This window comes from Scleropages formosus, chromosome 24 (genome assembly GCF_900964775.1).
Source record: "Scleropages formosus chromosome 24, fSclFor1.1, whole genome shotgun sequence".
NCBI classification, from domain to species: Eukaryota; Metazoa; Chordata; class Actinopteri; order Osteoglossiformes; family Osteoglossidae; genus Scleropages; species Scleropages formosus.
The window spans coordinates 5,339,395-5,353,898 of NC_041829.1; the positions used below are offsets into that span (position 1 = coordinate 5,339,395).

General features: G+C 42.3%; 1 protein-coding gene across 2 annotated transcripts in view; it reads left to right on the forward strand.

Moving 5' to 3' along the window:
- LOC108936341 (protein O-mannosyl-transferase TMTC2-like) overlaps window positions 1-14,504 on the forward strand; it is a 48,435-nt gene that overhangs the window by 13,753 nt on the left and 20,178 nt on the right. The window contains exons 3-4 of one of the 2 annotated variants that reach the window (XM_029248607.1): window positions 2,668-3,238; window positions 12,963-13,788. In XM_029248607.1, coding sequence (XP_029104440.1) covers window positions 2,668-3,238; window positions 12,963-13,788 — 1,397 coding nt within the window. Of the gene's footprint in view, window positions 1-2,667; window positions 3,239-9,923; window positions 9,941-12,962; window positions 13,789-14,504 lie in introns of those variants that run through there. The other variant, XM_029248608.1, reaches the window with a different exon arrangement.

Sequence of the window (14,504 nt, forward strand, 5' to 3'; positions counted from 1 at the left end):
CTACAGGTTAGCATCTTTTATAAAACTTCTGTGGAGTATTATCTGCATACCAACACAAGTTATAGTAAAACCTGATCAAACCTTATAGAATCTAAAGCAGCCACATGACTGTGAGTTGTTGGTTGGAGTTGACTTCCTCAGCTATTTGCCTTCAGGAGTCTACAGCCCCAGAGTTCTGTGGCTATGCCATCATGCCAAGACATCACCTCACCAGCTAAGGGATGCAGAACCAGAGTCCTTGAATGGCCCCATCAAGGCACAACCCACATGCCCAAGACACATAAGAAAGAAATTTGTGACTGTAGAGTAAATGATGGAACAAAAGACTGACTCTGTCAAAATTCTCCTCGTGAATGTGAACACTCTTCCACACAGGAGGTGATTTGTTGTCTGCATAAAAATTGATTGAAAATTGACCATTGAATAGAGCTGACCTGTTTTTGTAGACCTCCAGGTTACAGAAAATAAAAGGATTAAACACATATTTATAAGATGGACACATCCTTCCTCTCAAAATTACACACACACACACACACACACACAGTCTGAAACCGCTTGTCCCATTTGGGGTCATGGCAAGCCAGAGCCTAACCTGGTGGTGCAGGGCTGGAGGGGAAGGGGACACACCCAGGACGGTATGCCAGTCCATTGCAGGGCACCCCAAGCAGGACTCGAACCCCAGACCCACCAGAGAGCAGGACCCAGGCAAACCTGCTGTGCCACCACACCCCCCCGCCCCAAAATTAATTTATGAGAAATATCAATATACATTTTTTCATTTAGCTAATGCTTTTCTCCAAAACAACTTACCATGTTAAGCTACTTAAAGTCATTTACCCATATAACCAACCAATTTCAGTAACTGCTTGTCCCAAGCAGGGTTGCAGTAAGCCAGAGCCTATCCCAGAGACACTGGGCACAAGGCTGAAGGGGTGGGGTGGCACACCCTGGACAGGACACCAGTCCATCACAGGTCCACAATTAGATACCCTGTTACATAGCCAGGCAAATGTACTGGAGGAATAGGAGGGCAAGCACCTTGCTCAAGGGCACTATAGCCGGAGGCAGGGATCAAACCAATAACCCTTAGAGCCAAAGGGAGCTGCTCCACCCACAACGCCACCAGCATGTATATGATATAAATTTATAAATGTCAGTAACAATAAGTATCTATAGAATGATTAACTGCTTTGACTTTGAGACTATTAATACATGTCTTTCTCAGTTACTCTTCTTTATAAAAAAAAAAGGAAGGAGATGCAAGCAGATGCTTCTTCAGTTCATAGTTTTCAACAGTTACCTTTTGATGTAAAAGAGTGATTATATATAGATGTTTTATTTTAAGTGTGGTAAGTGAGGTTATACTGTTTGAAGTGAGTTCAAGTAAGACTGCATACAGATGGCAGGGCTTTCCTTGTTGGTGACGGGTTAAGGGTCTTCTGTCAGGGGAGGCTTATTTTGCCGGAGACAAGACGCACTGTTGTGTGTGTTTCCAACCTTTCCTTCCGGAATGCAATAGTCATTGATCTGCCAAAACATGCTACATTTGCTAAATATGAAGTAACACATTTTGTGGATGTCATTTGACACTGTGGTACTGTCCATTTATGGTTAGTCCCTCACTTTACATAAAGCCCCACCAGTATGGAGCTCATTTGAGAATGAACACCCTATCTGCTCCAGGGGGTGAAGGTCCAAAGGAATCTGCCATCATCTCACAGTTGGATAGATAAGAGGCGGAAGTAAGAGTGTTACCACACAAAAGGCTTCTCCTTAGAAGTGTCATTTGTGTCGCTTCCATTGACCTGAAGATACCTGACTTTTTACTGGTAAATTGTCTTTCTATCAATAGAGCCTTCATCTTGGCCCAATGCATGAAATTCTCATCTTTTTGGATTCATTTGTTTGTAAAATACAGCTTCCCTTTTTCTAAAATAATACGTTTAATTTTTAGGTTCTGCACTTTAACAGAATACAACCCAGAAACACAGGAAGGGTCTTGGCTTCATCCTGTCATCATGCAGCTTTCCCTCCCTTCCTTCCAGGGAGCTGGAGATCCTGCTGGTCTTAGTGATACAGAGCCACAGCAGATAATAGCAGAGCATTCAGGTGGAGCCAGTTCGTCCCGTAGTAGACCAGACACATTATGGCTGCAGTACAGCAGGGAAATGTGTGACCCAGAGCTCTGTGGAAGCCCCACCTGTTCATCTAATGCAGAATGGAACCAAAACCTCAGCCTGTCAAAGACAGACTGGGCCCTGGTCCAAAGCCGCCCTTTTCAGTGCATGATACTTAATACAAGAGAATCTGCTCTTTGCCTTTATGAATTAGTAGTTTCCTCCCCACGCCTGCATGTTGCCATCACACATAATAAAAAACCCTATGAATGGAAATGTCTACTTTAATAGTCTTGGATAAGCAAATGAAAGGGCACGCCACTAAGATAGAAAATACAGTTGTATTTGGCCATAAAGGGTGTACAAAAGAAGGTAATTGACCCTGCAGGCCTGTTAGGAGAACCACGGGGAGCAGAAGCCTTGTGAAAAATAAACTACCCACACAGATCAGTTTTTTTAAGTTGACAATGTTCTCTTTTTATTATGCTTTGTTACTGCTAAAATTAAAATCAGCTTTACCTAATTAGCACCGTCCTCTTTTTGTTCATAGCCGTGTGATTATAACCAACCAGGACCTGCTGCCAGAAACTCCCTGGACCAACATCTTCTACAATGACTTCTGGGGGACCCTCCTCACTCACAGTGGCAGCCACAAATCCTACAGGCCACTCTGCATCCTCTCCTTCCGCCTGAACCATGCCTTGGGTGGCCTGGACCCCTGGGGCTACCACCTGGTCAATGTGGCACTCCACTGTGCCGTCAGCGGCTTGTTCGCCCACCTGTCCCGCCTGCTGCTGGGCAGGGGTCGTTGGAGCCTACTTGCTGGCCTTCTCTTTGCCTCACACCCGGTGCACACAGAGGCAGTAGCCGGGGTGGTGGGCCGGGCTGACGTGGGAGCGGCATTGCTCTTTCTGCTGTCATTGCTGTTCTACGCCCAGCACTGCGTCCTGAGACCCTACTCCCGCCGCCACTGGCCTTGGTTCCTGGGCAGCCTAATCTGTGCTGCTTGCAGCATGCTTTGGAAGGAGCAGGGAATCACTGTGCTCGCTGTGTCTGCTGTCTATGATCTGTTTGTCTTCCATCGCCTCAGGTTCCGTCAGGCCATCATCCTCCTTCTGAAGGTAAACCACTTCATTCGGTTTTCCATTCCCACCAAAATGTATATATTGCCTTTTCTAATGTGACATACATCTTAGAGTAAACAAAAGTACACTTCACAACAAGTAAAGAGCGTTACATTTATTCAACACTTTTTTCCCCCAAAGCAACTGCCAATAAACTCTCTGTAGTGTTATCAGCCCACACACCTTATTCACCAAGGTGATTTACGCTGCTAGATACACTGCTTACAATGGATCACTCATCCATACATCAGTGGAACACACTCTCTCTGTCACTCACACACTATGGGTGATCCTGAACAGCATGTTTTCAGGCTGTGGGAGGGAGCTCATGCAGACACAGGGAAAACATGCAAACTCCACAGAGACTGAACAGGGATCAAATCCACACTTTCTTGCACCACCCACACCTTATGAGACAGCAGCGCTACACACCGTGCCACCATGTCACACTATACCTGAGCTTTAGATGCAGATATGCAAGTGTTGAAATGGTTTTCCAATTAAAGCATTTTTGTCAACACCTCTTAAATAACTGCGTATAGAATTGAGTCCACTGGGAAACACACATCCAGCCACACCAACACAACCAAAATCTTACAGGTGAACATTTTGAGCCTCATGAATGTGTCATCTATTTTTCCCATTTACAATAAGTGCAATTAAGAGTTTATGTGAGTTTATGAGAGAGAAGCATGTAGAATATTATTGATTATCATAGTACCTGGCAACCTGGTCATCACTAAAATCTTGAAGCTTCCAAATGATGGACAGCTGGTAGTGTAGTGATTGGAGCTGTTCCTTTACACTGGAAGGTTTCGGGTTCAATTCTTACCTCCTGCTGTAATGGAAATGTAGTTACCCTGAAACTGTTCCAGTAAAATTACCTAGCTATATAAATGGGTGAATAACTGTAAGTCGCTTAACATTGTAAGTTTCTTTGGAGAAAAGCATTCTCTAAATGGAGGTACTTCTGCCATAATTGAAAGTTTAAGTTTCCTAGTATATATTGGTGTTCAGACCACTTTATGGTGTTTGGCTTTAGTTATATATTATGCAATGATTATTAAAACTGAAGTCTGTGCATTAAAATTTACCCTCCCTTTCCAAGTCCTGGGTTTAAAGTATTTTCTCCAAACTGCTGCTTGTATTAAACGAAGCTATGCTCTTATGAAACCAGGCCTGCATGTATTTTACATATTTTAATAGCCCAGTTGGTCTGCTCACTTGCCAACATTGGCAGTGCCACAGGGAATTGAACAAGTGCTCTGAATTCCAGTAAGTGTTGGCAATGGAGTGAGCATTTTCACTAAATATGGCTTTCCAGTGACCATCCCTTGCAGCAGCATTAAAGCTCTAGGGTTAACATGAGCTGATGCCAAATCTACACTTAGATTTAAACAAGAATCAGACTTTATTTGCAATATTAATGCCCCAGTACATGGAAAGGAGGATTGGGTTTCGCACATGAGCTTCATCCTTCCAAGGGTGGCTTCATCACCCGCTGTTGACTTTCCTTACAGATACAGAAGAGTGTTTTATCTGTGTGCTAATGCAGTCAGCAAAAACCCTTCTTCGACACTTTAAGGAAGGCAGCATCCTCATTAAAATCTGGAGAGAAAGATTTCTACAGCCTCGTCTCTCGTCTCTGCCTGTTTGCGGACCTCATTAATTCTCTCCTAATATCCTTTGTGCCATTTCTCCATAGAGCATTTTTTAACTATTCACTTATGTATTCGCAGACACTTATTTTATCTGTCTCAATTGAACGTACTTACACCACTTGTGTTAAAACTTAAAGTAAATTCTTGTGATGTAATCTTCATCCATAATGCACTTCCCAATCAATTGTCCAGCCAATAACAGTGAACAGGACAGTCGCTGGACTTACAAAGTATTAACTGCATGTTTTAAAGCATCTAATTAGTTTTAAGACTATGCTTATTTGTTCTGAAAATGCCACGGAATCTCTGGTTTGTCATTATTTTGCCCATAGCTGGTTGCAGAATTTTCTTTCCCTCAGTGGAATTGTAGGATCTCACTCGTATCCCCCCTGTGTGTGTACCATATAGTGTAGTGCAATAATTCCCCACAGTTTAGGGCAATTGTTGTTTTATTATTCACCCTTTGCAAAAATCGTGCTTAATTTTTACCATCTTAGACACAATCAACCGTTTTTTCGTACGCACTGCTCAAATTGTACGCTTGTCTGTCTGCAGTAATCGATCTTGTTTGTGCAGTATAGTTGTGGAGCAACTTATGTTCTCTGATTAAAGGATTTACAATTTCTAGTGAATTTAGTTTGAAAAGCTTAAAAGGTTAGTTTTCTCTGTATCGATTCCGTTTCTTGGGAAATTTTGGTTTTTGTTAACAGCACGAATGAAACACACACAGAAGACACACTGGAAGTGTTACAAGTGAAGCACAACCATCAGGGGACATGTGTGTCTGAACCCTGCTTCCTGTTGTGTTACATGAAGGCCTTGTCAACTCTGGGTCAGCCATAGCTCCAGAACCAGATGTCCAGAGGTCCTTGTGCTTTCCTAGCTTGCCAGAACTACTGCTTGTTTTCTCGTCACTCATAAAAGAACTCTTGTCCATATCCACAGATTCGTAGTATTTTGCAATCATTTTGACATCGTAATTGCTGTGCTCAGTTGATAAATGAAAGAGCCGTTTGTGCTTCTCCTTCCAGGATGCAATTATAGTTTGGTTCTGCATTGTGTTGTATTGCGATCCAGTAATAAAGGCACGACAGATTGAATGATGTGCTACATCTGTTGTTTTCCTCGAGAATACGGTGCGCTATAGTGCATGTCCTTTTGCCTTTTGAAAAGGCCATTTAGAATGAGGTCACTTACCCCAAATCGATTTTTAAGTCTGCATTGTGATGCACGGTGGTGTAAGTGAAATTAGGGGAAACAGCCTGTAACATAAGAAGGGCTGCAGAAACAGCACTGATATATTGGCATCTCTTTGCCATGGCTAGTTTTCCACGTGTTGTTTTCGATATTGAATGCATGTACATAAAATAATGAAGCTGTTTAAACATAGTGTGTGCTGTGGTTAATCTTAATCGGTTAAATCAAACCTTACTCTGACCAGTGAACATATATCTTCTGTGCACACCACTATTTTTTACTGTAATCACAGTAATAACTTAGATGATTTATTACAAAGTTATTGTTTATTTTAGTTTGTCAACCCACTAATACATTCCAGTGACTCATGGCAAATCCACTTGATCTTTTCCATCTGTACCATAAATTGTTCGGTATCAGTGATGTAGCATGGGTGATGCTTCATGTGACACCAAAATTCCTAAACATTTATATGTATGATTAATTTCCACCTCGCTTTCTTAATGTCACAGTGCCCCTTGCAGCAGCTCTGAGGTCTCCTGGTTTAATAAGCGTTTATCTTGAGGAATGCTGCCTTCAGGTGCTGATAATGGACTATCGTTGTCTGATTTGTGTCCAAGGACACGGGGGTTCACGGGAACTCCAGTAGGGTTTGGAAGGAAACTTTTGGAAACAACACTGTCACTCAGGACAGGATATTACTTCTTTTTATCTCTTCCCCTTCTTCCTCACCCAGAAAACCCTTAAATTTTTTTCTCTGTTCATTTATATTCAGTGCATGTATAATGTATACACACACACACATACACACACACTGGCTAAAAACGACTCGTCCCAGGCGGGGTCGCGGCAAACTGCAGCCTATCCTGGCAACATGGAGCGCAAGGCTGGAGGGTGAGGGGACACACCCCGGACAGGATGTATAATGTAAATTAGCTTTTAAGTTCGATTTATAGCAGTTTGTGGGACACCAAATGCATTGTTATCTTGTCTGGGTATCACTAAATGATTATTCTACCGTGGACCTTGTGAATTTTATATATAGTACTGCTTTGACCTAAATGTAAATTATTGCAACCAGTCTCAAAATAAATTCCTAATGTAATATGAAAGGTCAATTAATTCCCCTTTCAGCGTAGACATTCAAAAGGTGCACTGAATATTTATCTGAAAGGCTTTTCAAGCTGGAGGAAAAGCGAAACGAAGCGTGAGAGCAAAGGGAAAATATCACAGCTGACTGTTTAAAATCTCTTTCTTATTTTACACAACTGTTTGAATGCATATGTTGGCTCCCTGCTTTACAGAAGTTACTGAAGCTGGGAGACTGATGCAGCACCTTCCATGTACTGTATCTGCCAGTGGACTTTTATTGATGCACATGTTATCTGTACCAAAGAACTGATGAAAAAGCACAAGAGTTAAAACGTAATTTGACTGGTTAGATATACGCTCATCTCCGAAATGCAGAAGTATGGAGGCAGGCCTGTCAGTGTGGAGGGATGTAGAGACTGTCCAGTGTCCAGTCTCAGGCAAACATAGCGCACCATAGGATGTCAGTGAGAGACTCTGCGCATGAAGGCAGTCATTTCAAGTGTGTCCACTGCCACTACTGCCCAGATGTGAAGCGGGACTGACTTCAGAGTCCTGCTGAAATCATAGGTTTTGTATTAAAAACTGAGGTGTCGGCAAGAAAGCGCTGTGCTGGAGACCTCCATGTGACATCTGAGTAGCGGACGTGGCCTTGTGGCCTGGCACACTGAGATGCTCTGCCTGAGATCACCCTTGAGGCTTCGGTTGTTCAGGCTACAGAAAAGCTGAACATACTCTTCAGGACTTGACAGTTGAACATTCTGGTCATGCATTTAAATTGAAAAGCTATACATCCAGAGTCAGCCTTCTGAGTTTTTGCCCCCACACAGTGATACTGGACAGCCAGCTCTTAGCATTAGGAGATACAGCAATGTACATTGCTGTTTGCTCTTGGATTTGCACCCAACGCATATAACGCCTGTGTGTGTGTGTGTGTGTGTGTGTGTGTGTGTGTGTGTGTGTGTGAGTGTCCGATAAATAAAGGCAAAATACAGTAAGTGCTCTTGTGTCCTTGTTCATTGTAAAAATACATTAAGCTGACATTCCCATTTATCATCTTATTATATGAATGTGCTTAGGAGATCAATGCTTTGCAGGTTTCTAAGAAATTCGATCCAAGTGAGTATGACTTCTACCTGTGAGCTCCAAATCAGAGGGAAATTGAATAAATTCTTTCTCCATCAGGCTTGCCAATATATCCATTGCATGTCTTCTTTTTTTAACTTTATTCTTGACATAGTTTAATCCTAAATAAACATGGGATGGGGCTTATTTGAGCCTTCCAAAATAACAAGGGGTTGGCCTGTCTCTGCTAACTAAAATAAACAACTGAGGGGAAAAAAACTTGATCCCTGGTCAGTGTGTCTCACAAGACTAATTGTGATCCTGTTTATTCTTTTGTCATCTTTTTTCTTCCAGTAAATATTGACATAGCATGGCTTCACAAGGTGGCTTCCTGTTAGATTTGTCTTTGAAGGTTCAGACAAGAAATGAGTGGATTCTTTCCTTGCCATATTCCCTAAAGACATGGTATGTCTTTTCTGCTCATGCCCTTCCTTTCACTGTAACGTTTCCAGGAAACACACTCCAGTGAATTAAGGATGTAGTGATCTTAACCTTCAAATATGTGAAAACTGGCCTTACCTGTTAAGGAGACTGTCCCTGTGGTATAGAAGTACACATATCTGCTCCTTGAAGAGCAGACTTCTGTGAAAAGTATACAGACTGTAATATACAAAAAAGACTCCTAAAATAATTTGTTGGAATTAGATATTTGAGCTGTACAACAAATGATTTGGCCAAGTATTTGAAATGTTCACTGCTAAAATCGAGACACTTCCGTATTGAAAAGATCCAGCAATATCTTCTGTTAAACTGTGTACACATTCACATTTACATTTATTCATTTAGCAGACGCGTTTCTCCAAAGCAACGTACATCTCTGAGAACAATACATGTACAGAAGGAAAGATTTAGATGTAGACACTTGATTCTTGAGTATTCACGTGTCTTTAGATACTCTCTATTATATAACAAGTTCCTTGTTGACACTACAAATACTAGGTGAGGTATAATACTATTGTGTTGAGTACTTCAGGAGAGCAGTGAAGAGCTGACATTGAACTACAGGGACACCTTCTTGACTTGACCTTATTCTCTGATCTGTAGCCACATAAAGACAAACCATTGTGCTCAGTAAAAGAAGAGGAAAATACCATCATGTACTGTTTCCTTCAGTCTTTTTGTCAGAAATGAAGTCTGTATTTTTAATTTTAGCAAGAGGACCCAACGTTTCGCTTTTCCTTTGTGCCATGTGCTGTTGAGCCCATTCGGAATGTCCGACTTCCTGTTGAGTTCCAGATACTAAATAACTTAGCAGGCCCTAGTCTGGATCCTCTCAATCATTCCTGTCTTGTCCAAATGACCATGTCTCTTCTAAGTGAGAGAGAGGACATCCTTCAACTGATTACTGAGATTTAATCTGTGCTATTACACTGATTGGGAATTCTTTTTTCCTGAGAACTCATCCTCCCCTATCAACCAGAACTGGTTTTCCCCGCTCATCTTTGAAGTCCACTTCTACGTGTTGCTTTTGCAGCTGTTTCCGTTCCTTTCTTTTCTGTTGCTCCTTGGGGAAGTGACCCGCAGGTTAGGGGAGTCACTGTTTAATTAGCACAGGAGGATAGGGAGGGACCTGGGGACTTTGCTGTCTCCTAGCAGGGGTGAATCTGCAGAACAGCTGGGCACCTGCGTAAGAGTTGTTTTTATCCTTTTATTTTTCTCTGTTATGCTTTGTACCGCTTTCTCAGTACAGGGAATTAACCCATAAAGATGAAGTTTGTTTTGTTCGTCATGAGATATTTCATCACTGCTTTTAGGAGGTAAAGTAGTTTGGTTGTTTCTGGGCACAGTAATGAATCAGTTCAAGGTGAATTATGCTTTCATTATATTTTGTTCATTCTATGCACTTTGCATAAAACCATAAGAAACAGGAAGCCCAGTAGTACCAAGGGGAACATTCTTGTACATATGTAGGGTTCCTGGATGTACAGTTATGACTAACTCAACAGCTTCTTCAGACTTAGGCTGCTGAAACGAGAAGTTTCATTTTTTTGGTTGACTGTCTCAACATTTTTCAGATCACCTATTTCCAAAATGTGTTCAGGATAGGATCATCATTTACATGGGGATACACAGTGATCAAACCTTCCCCTCAGTCATGAAGTACCATGATGACGTTATGTATGCCTCTGCATTTTGATTAGGCATTGTTATTATTACTGTTGTGGTGTGTCTAGTACAAAGTTTACTAGTCCTGTTTCGTTAATTATTAGTTCCCCTCTCCAATGCAAATAAGGCAGCAGGAGCTCCGTGAAGGGCTCCCCCCCCCCACAAACAGCACAAATGAAAAAACCTTATGATTTGTTATCGCTACATTTGTGCTGTTTTGTGCCATAAAAATTAGAATTTGTGGCATTGTTGTTTCTGAGATATTAACATTTATTTTTTTCCAGGGAGTGACGTCACTCAACCCTCCTACAATGCTGGAGACACTTGAATCTGGGCTCTTTCGTTTCTGCTTTGTTTCTGCTGATTTGTGCCGTTTAAACCGTTAACAGAGATCGGACCACGGTTTAAACGGCACAAATGTAGCAGTAACGAAAAATATGCTTTTCTTTATTTGTGCTTTTGTAGGGGAGCCAGCTTCACGGATCTGCGTGATGTCACAAGAAATACTATACTTTATATTTTAAAAAGTAAGAGATGAAACCGCAGTTGGAACAGCACAAATCAGCACAAATGTAACAGTAACGAAAAATGTACTTTTCTTTATTTGTGCTGTTAGTAGGGGGGCCAGCTTCACGGAGCTGGCAGCAAAGAGGTTAAGAACATTTAAAAGATCCAGGTTCTAATTCCATCAGCTCTAATTTCATCTAATTCCGCAGTGTACCTGTGTCGTGGAATTTGGGTTGAATAGACAGTCTGAAACGTCAAGGCCTTTATTCCTTCCAAGTGTTCGTACAGATAGCATGCTTGGAGAGAACTTCAAAGGGAAGCTCCCCAAAAATGCATCTTATTGATATATATGTGTTATGCTTTAAAAGAGGGAACATGAAAATTCATACGTGGAAAAATGCCAAAATACAGCATCAGTGACGGGTGCACATCTTAGTGAGTACCAAGAGTAAGTGCTGAGACAGTTTGTACGAGACAACTTGCAGGTACCACAGAGATATGAAGAACAGAGGAGTACAAGGGACAGCACCGTTGGCTATATAACAGCAGTCCCATATCATGCACAACATGCTTTCATCAGAGAAAAGACCAAACATGTGCTTCATTGTTAATTTTCTCTCTCACTGACCATAAAATTGATCTGGCAAAAATGAATAAGCTCTATCAATGGATAAAATCATTGTAAGTCACTTTGGAGAAAAGCAAAATCTAGATTAATAAACATGGTTTGATTGTATAGCAGAATGTTTATTAAAATGGCACTGTGATTTACTGGAGGGGCGCGGCGGCGTGGTGGGCTTGGTCGGATCCCACTCTCTGGTGGGTCTGGGATTCGAGTTCTGCTTGGGGTGCCTTGCGATGGACTGGTGTGCCATCCTGGGCATGTCATGCCCCCCCCTCCCCCCCAGCCTTGCACCCTGTGTTGCCGGGCTAGGCTCCGGTTCGCCGCGACCGTACTCAGGACAAGCAGTTTCAAACAGTGTGTGTTTGTGATTTATTGCTAATTTGTATATTTGTTCATTTTTCCAGGTAGTGGATATTTTGCTGACACTTGGGCAATTCACATCACTGTCTACTATGATATATTACCTCCAAATACTTAGCATTTAGGAGACATGGTGGCACAGTGGGTTGGACCAGGTCCTTCTCCCTCCTGGGTCTGGGGTTCGAGTCCTGCTTGGGGGGCTTTATGGTGGACTGGCATCCCGTCCTGAGTGTGTCTCCTCCTTCTCTGGCCTTACACCCTGAGTTGCTGGGTAGGCTCCGCAACCCTGTATGGGACGAGCAGTTCAGTGTGTGTTTGTTTAGCATTTGACCTGAAACTTGTCCTTGAATACAAACATTTTTTTAATTGAACTTTTTCATATAATAATTCTTTTTAAATTGTCTTCAGTAATTTAAATGGCCATCAGTTGATGTAAAGATACATGTGTTTTTGTGGAATCAAACATTAGTTGTGGCAGTAGACACCAACAGTAGCGTTTGGTGGGATCTGCTTTCATTTGTTCAGAGGATGGAAAAATATGCTGACAAATAAAACAAAACAAGTATTATTAGATTATTGTAGGTTTGATGATTTACAACTCCCAGAATAGATAGGTTGACCCATCTCTGTGCTTGCTTTGACTGCATGAACAGCAACAAATCTGTATGTTCCCTAGACAGTGTCGCCACCCTTTAACAAACTGGCTAGAAACGCATGGAAACACTTGGCCGTCTGAGTGGTGTGTGAATACAGCTTTTGTCCCAGCAGTGCTGCAAACCTCTGCTCTGTTTAACTTTGTGTCACGGTCACGTTCCTGCTTTCTTGTTCCAAGTTTTGCTCCAAAAATAGAAAGGATTTTAAATCTTCTGCTTTTGTGCAGCATTGCCAAGAATAAACCAAATCCCAAGATTCCCCTTGACAAATCATCTTAATCAGTAAATCATGAACTAACCAGAAAAGTGCAATAGCTCCTTTCTTTCAGTTTGATTGCTGCTGATTTTTACTAAATTTAATGACCACTAAAATGATTTTTTCTAATTTTTTTCAACAGAGGAAAAATGTCAGCCTGCTCCTGAGCGTGGGTTTGCTGGCATTTTGGGGGATTATACTGTTGGCGGGTCGCCTTTACTGGATGGGCAACAAGACACCCAGCTTCTCCAACTCGGACAACCCTGCGGCTGATTCTTCCTGCCTCTTGACTAGGACGCTGACTTTCTTCCACCTGCCAGTTGTCAACCTGTGGCTGCTCCTGTGCCCGGACACGCTGAGCTTCGACTGGTCCATGGATGCCGTACCCCTGATCAGGAGTCTTGCTGACTGGAGGAACCTTCACACTGTGGCCTTCTATGTGGGACTGCTTCTCCTGGCATGGTTTGGCCTTCGGAGTCCGGGGAAGATCAAAGAGACTAATGGCAAAGCTCATGCCACTAATGGGAAATCCTGCCCTAACGGGCACAGTTACACTCTAGATCAAGAGTGCTCAATTTCAGAGCCAGAAGTCTCCACAAGTTTAGAAAATGGTACAAAGAAATACTCCTACCCAAGGACAATGCTGCCTGCTACAGAAAATGTAGTTGTGTTTGCCCTTAGTCTTCTCTGTATTCCCTTCTTGCCTGCAACTAACTTATTTTTCTATGTGGGTTTTGTAATAGCAGAGAGGGTCCTCTATATACCAAGCATGGGATTCAGCTTACTGGTGACCCTGGGTATAAGGACCCTCTGTGTTGGACTTAGGAGAAGATCCTCCAGGACAGTTCTGTTGTGTTGCAGTGTCATGTTGGTCATTCTCCATGGAATTAAAACTGTGATGAGGAACTGGGACTGGCAGAATGAAGAAATGTTGTACAGGTCGGGGATAACTGTAAACCCCGCAAAAGGTGAGTTATTCAGTTTGTCCAGTCGCCAAGGGTCTTCACAGAGCTTTCCCGCTTCACGTTATGGAGTCACCTTTGAAGCGGCTTTGGAATCAGAATTTATTGTGTCAGATTTTGCTCTTAACTGTTGGGTGAGTTGCACTTTGTGTTTGGTGAAAGCTGTCCCTTTGAGAGGTACCGCAGCAGAGAGACATTACATCTGTTTATCCTGGCAAGGCAGCAGAGGCCATCTGCACTTTTCTTGGCCTGGGCCCATGTTTTGTGTGAAAGTCTTTGCAAGGCAGTTTCTACACAGTTCCACACAAAGTTCAGGCTTATTTGTCTTAGAGATACATTTCAATGAGGCAAACACAAACAGAGCTTCACTAACATCACGTTACTACAAGCAAAAGTTCTCTTTTCTCCCCACATGGTTGCTCTTCGTTGTATACTTATTCCTATGTTTCCCGCACATGTAATGTCTCACAGCAAAGTTTGGAATCGTTAAACCGTAGGTTTTTCAGCTTTTTTGGTTCTCTTCATGCAGTTTCTGCTCCAGCATTAAGCAAGAGGGCTAAACTGAAGAAAGTGCTTCTCTAATTGAAACAGTAAACTGCTCAACTGCCAAGAGTCAGTGAAATCCTGCACACACTCTGGGGCAGCACCTTCCATGCCACTTTTTTATTCTCCCATTAGGGTGCCTGTTATAGTACCCTTGAGCAACGTGTGTAATCTTAGTT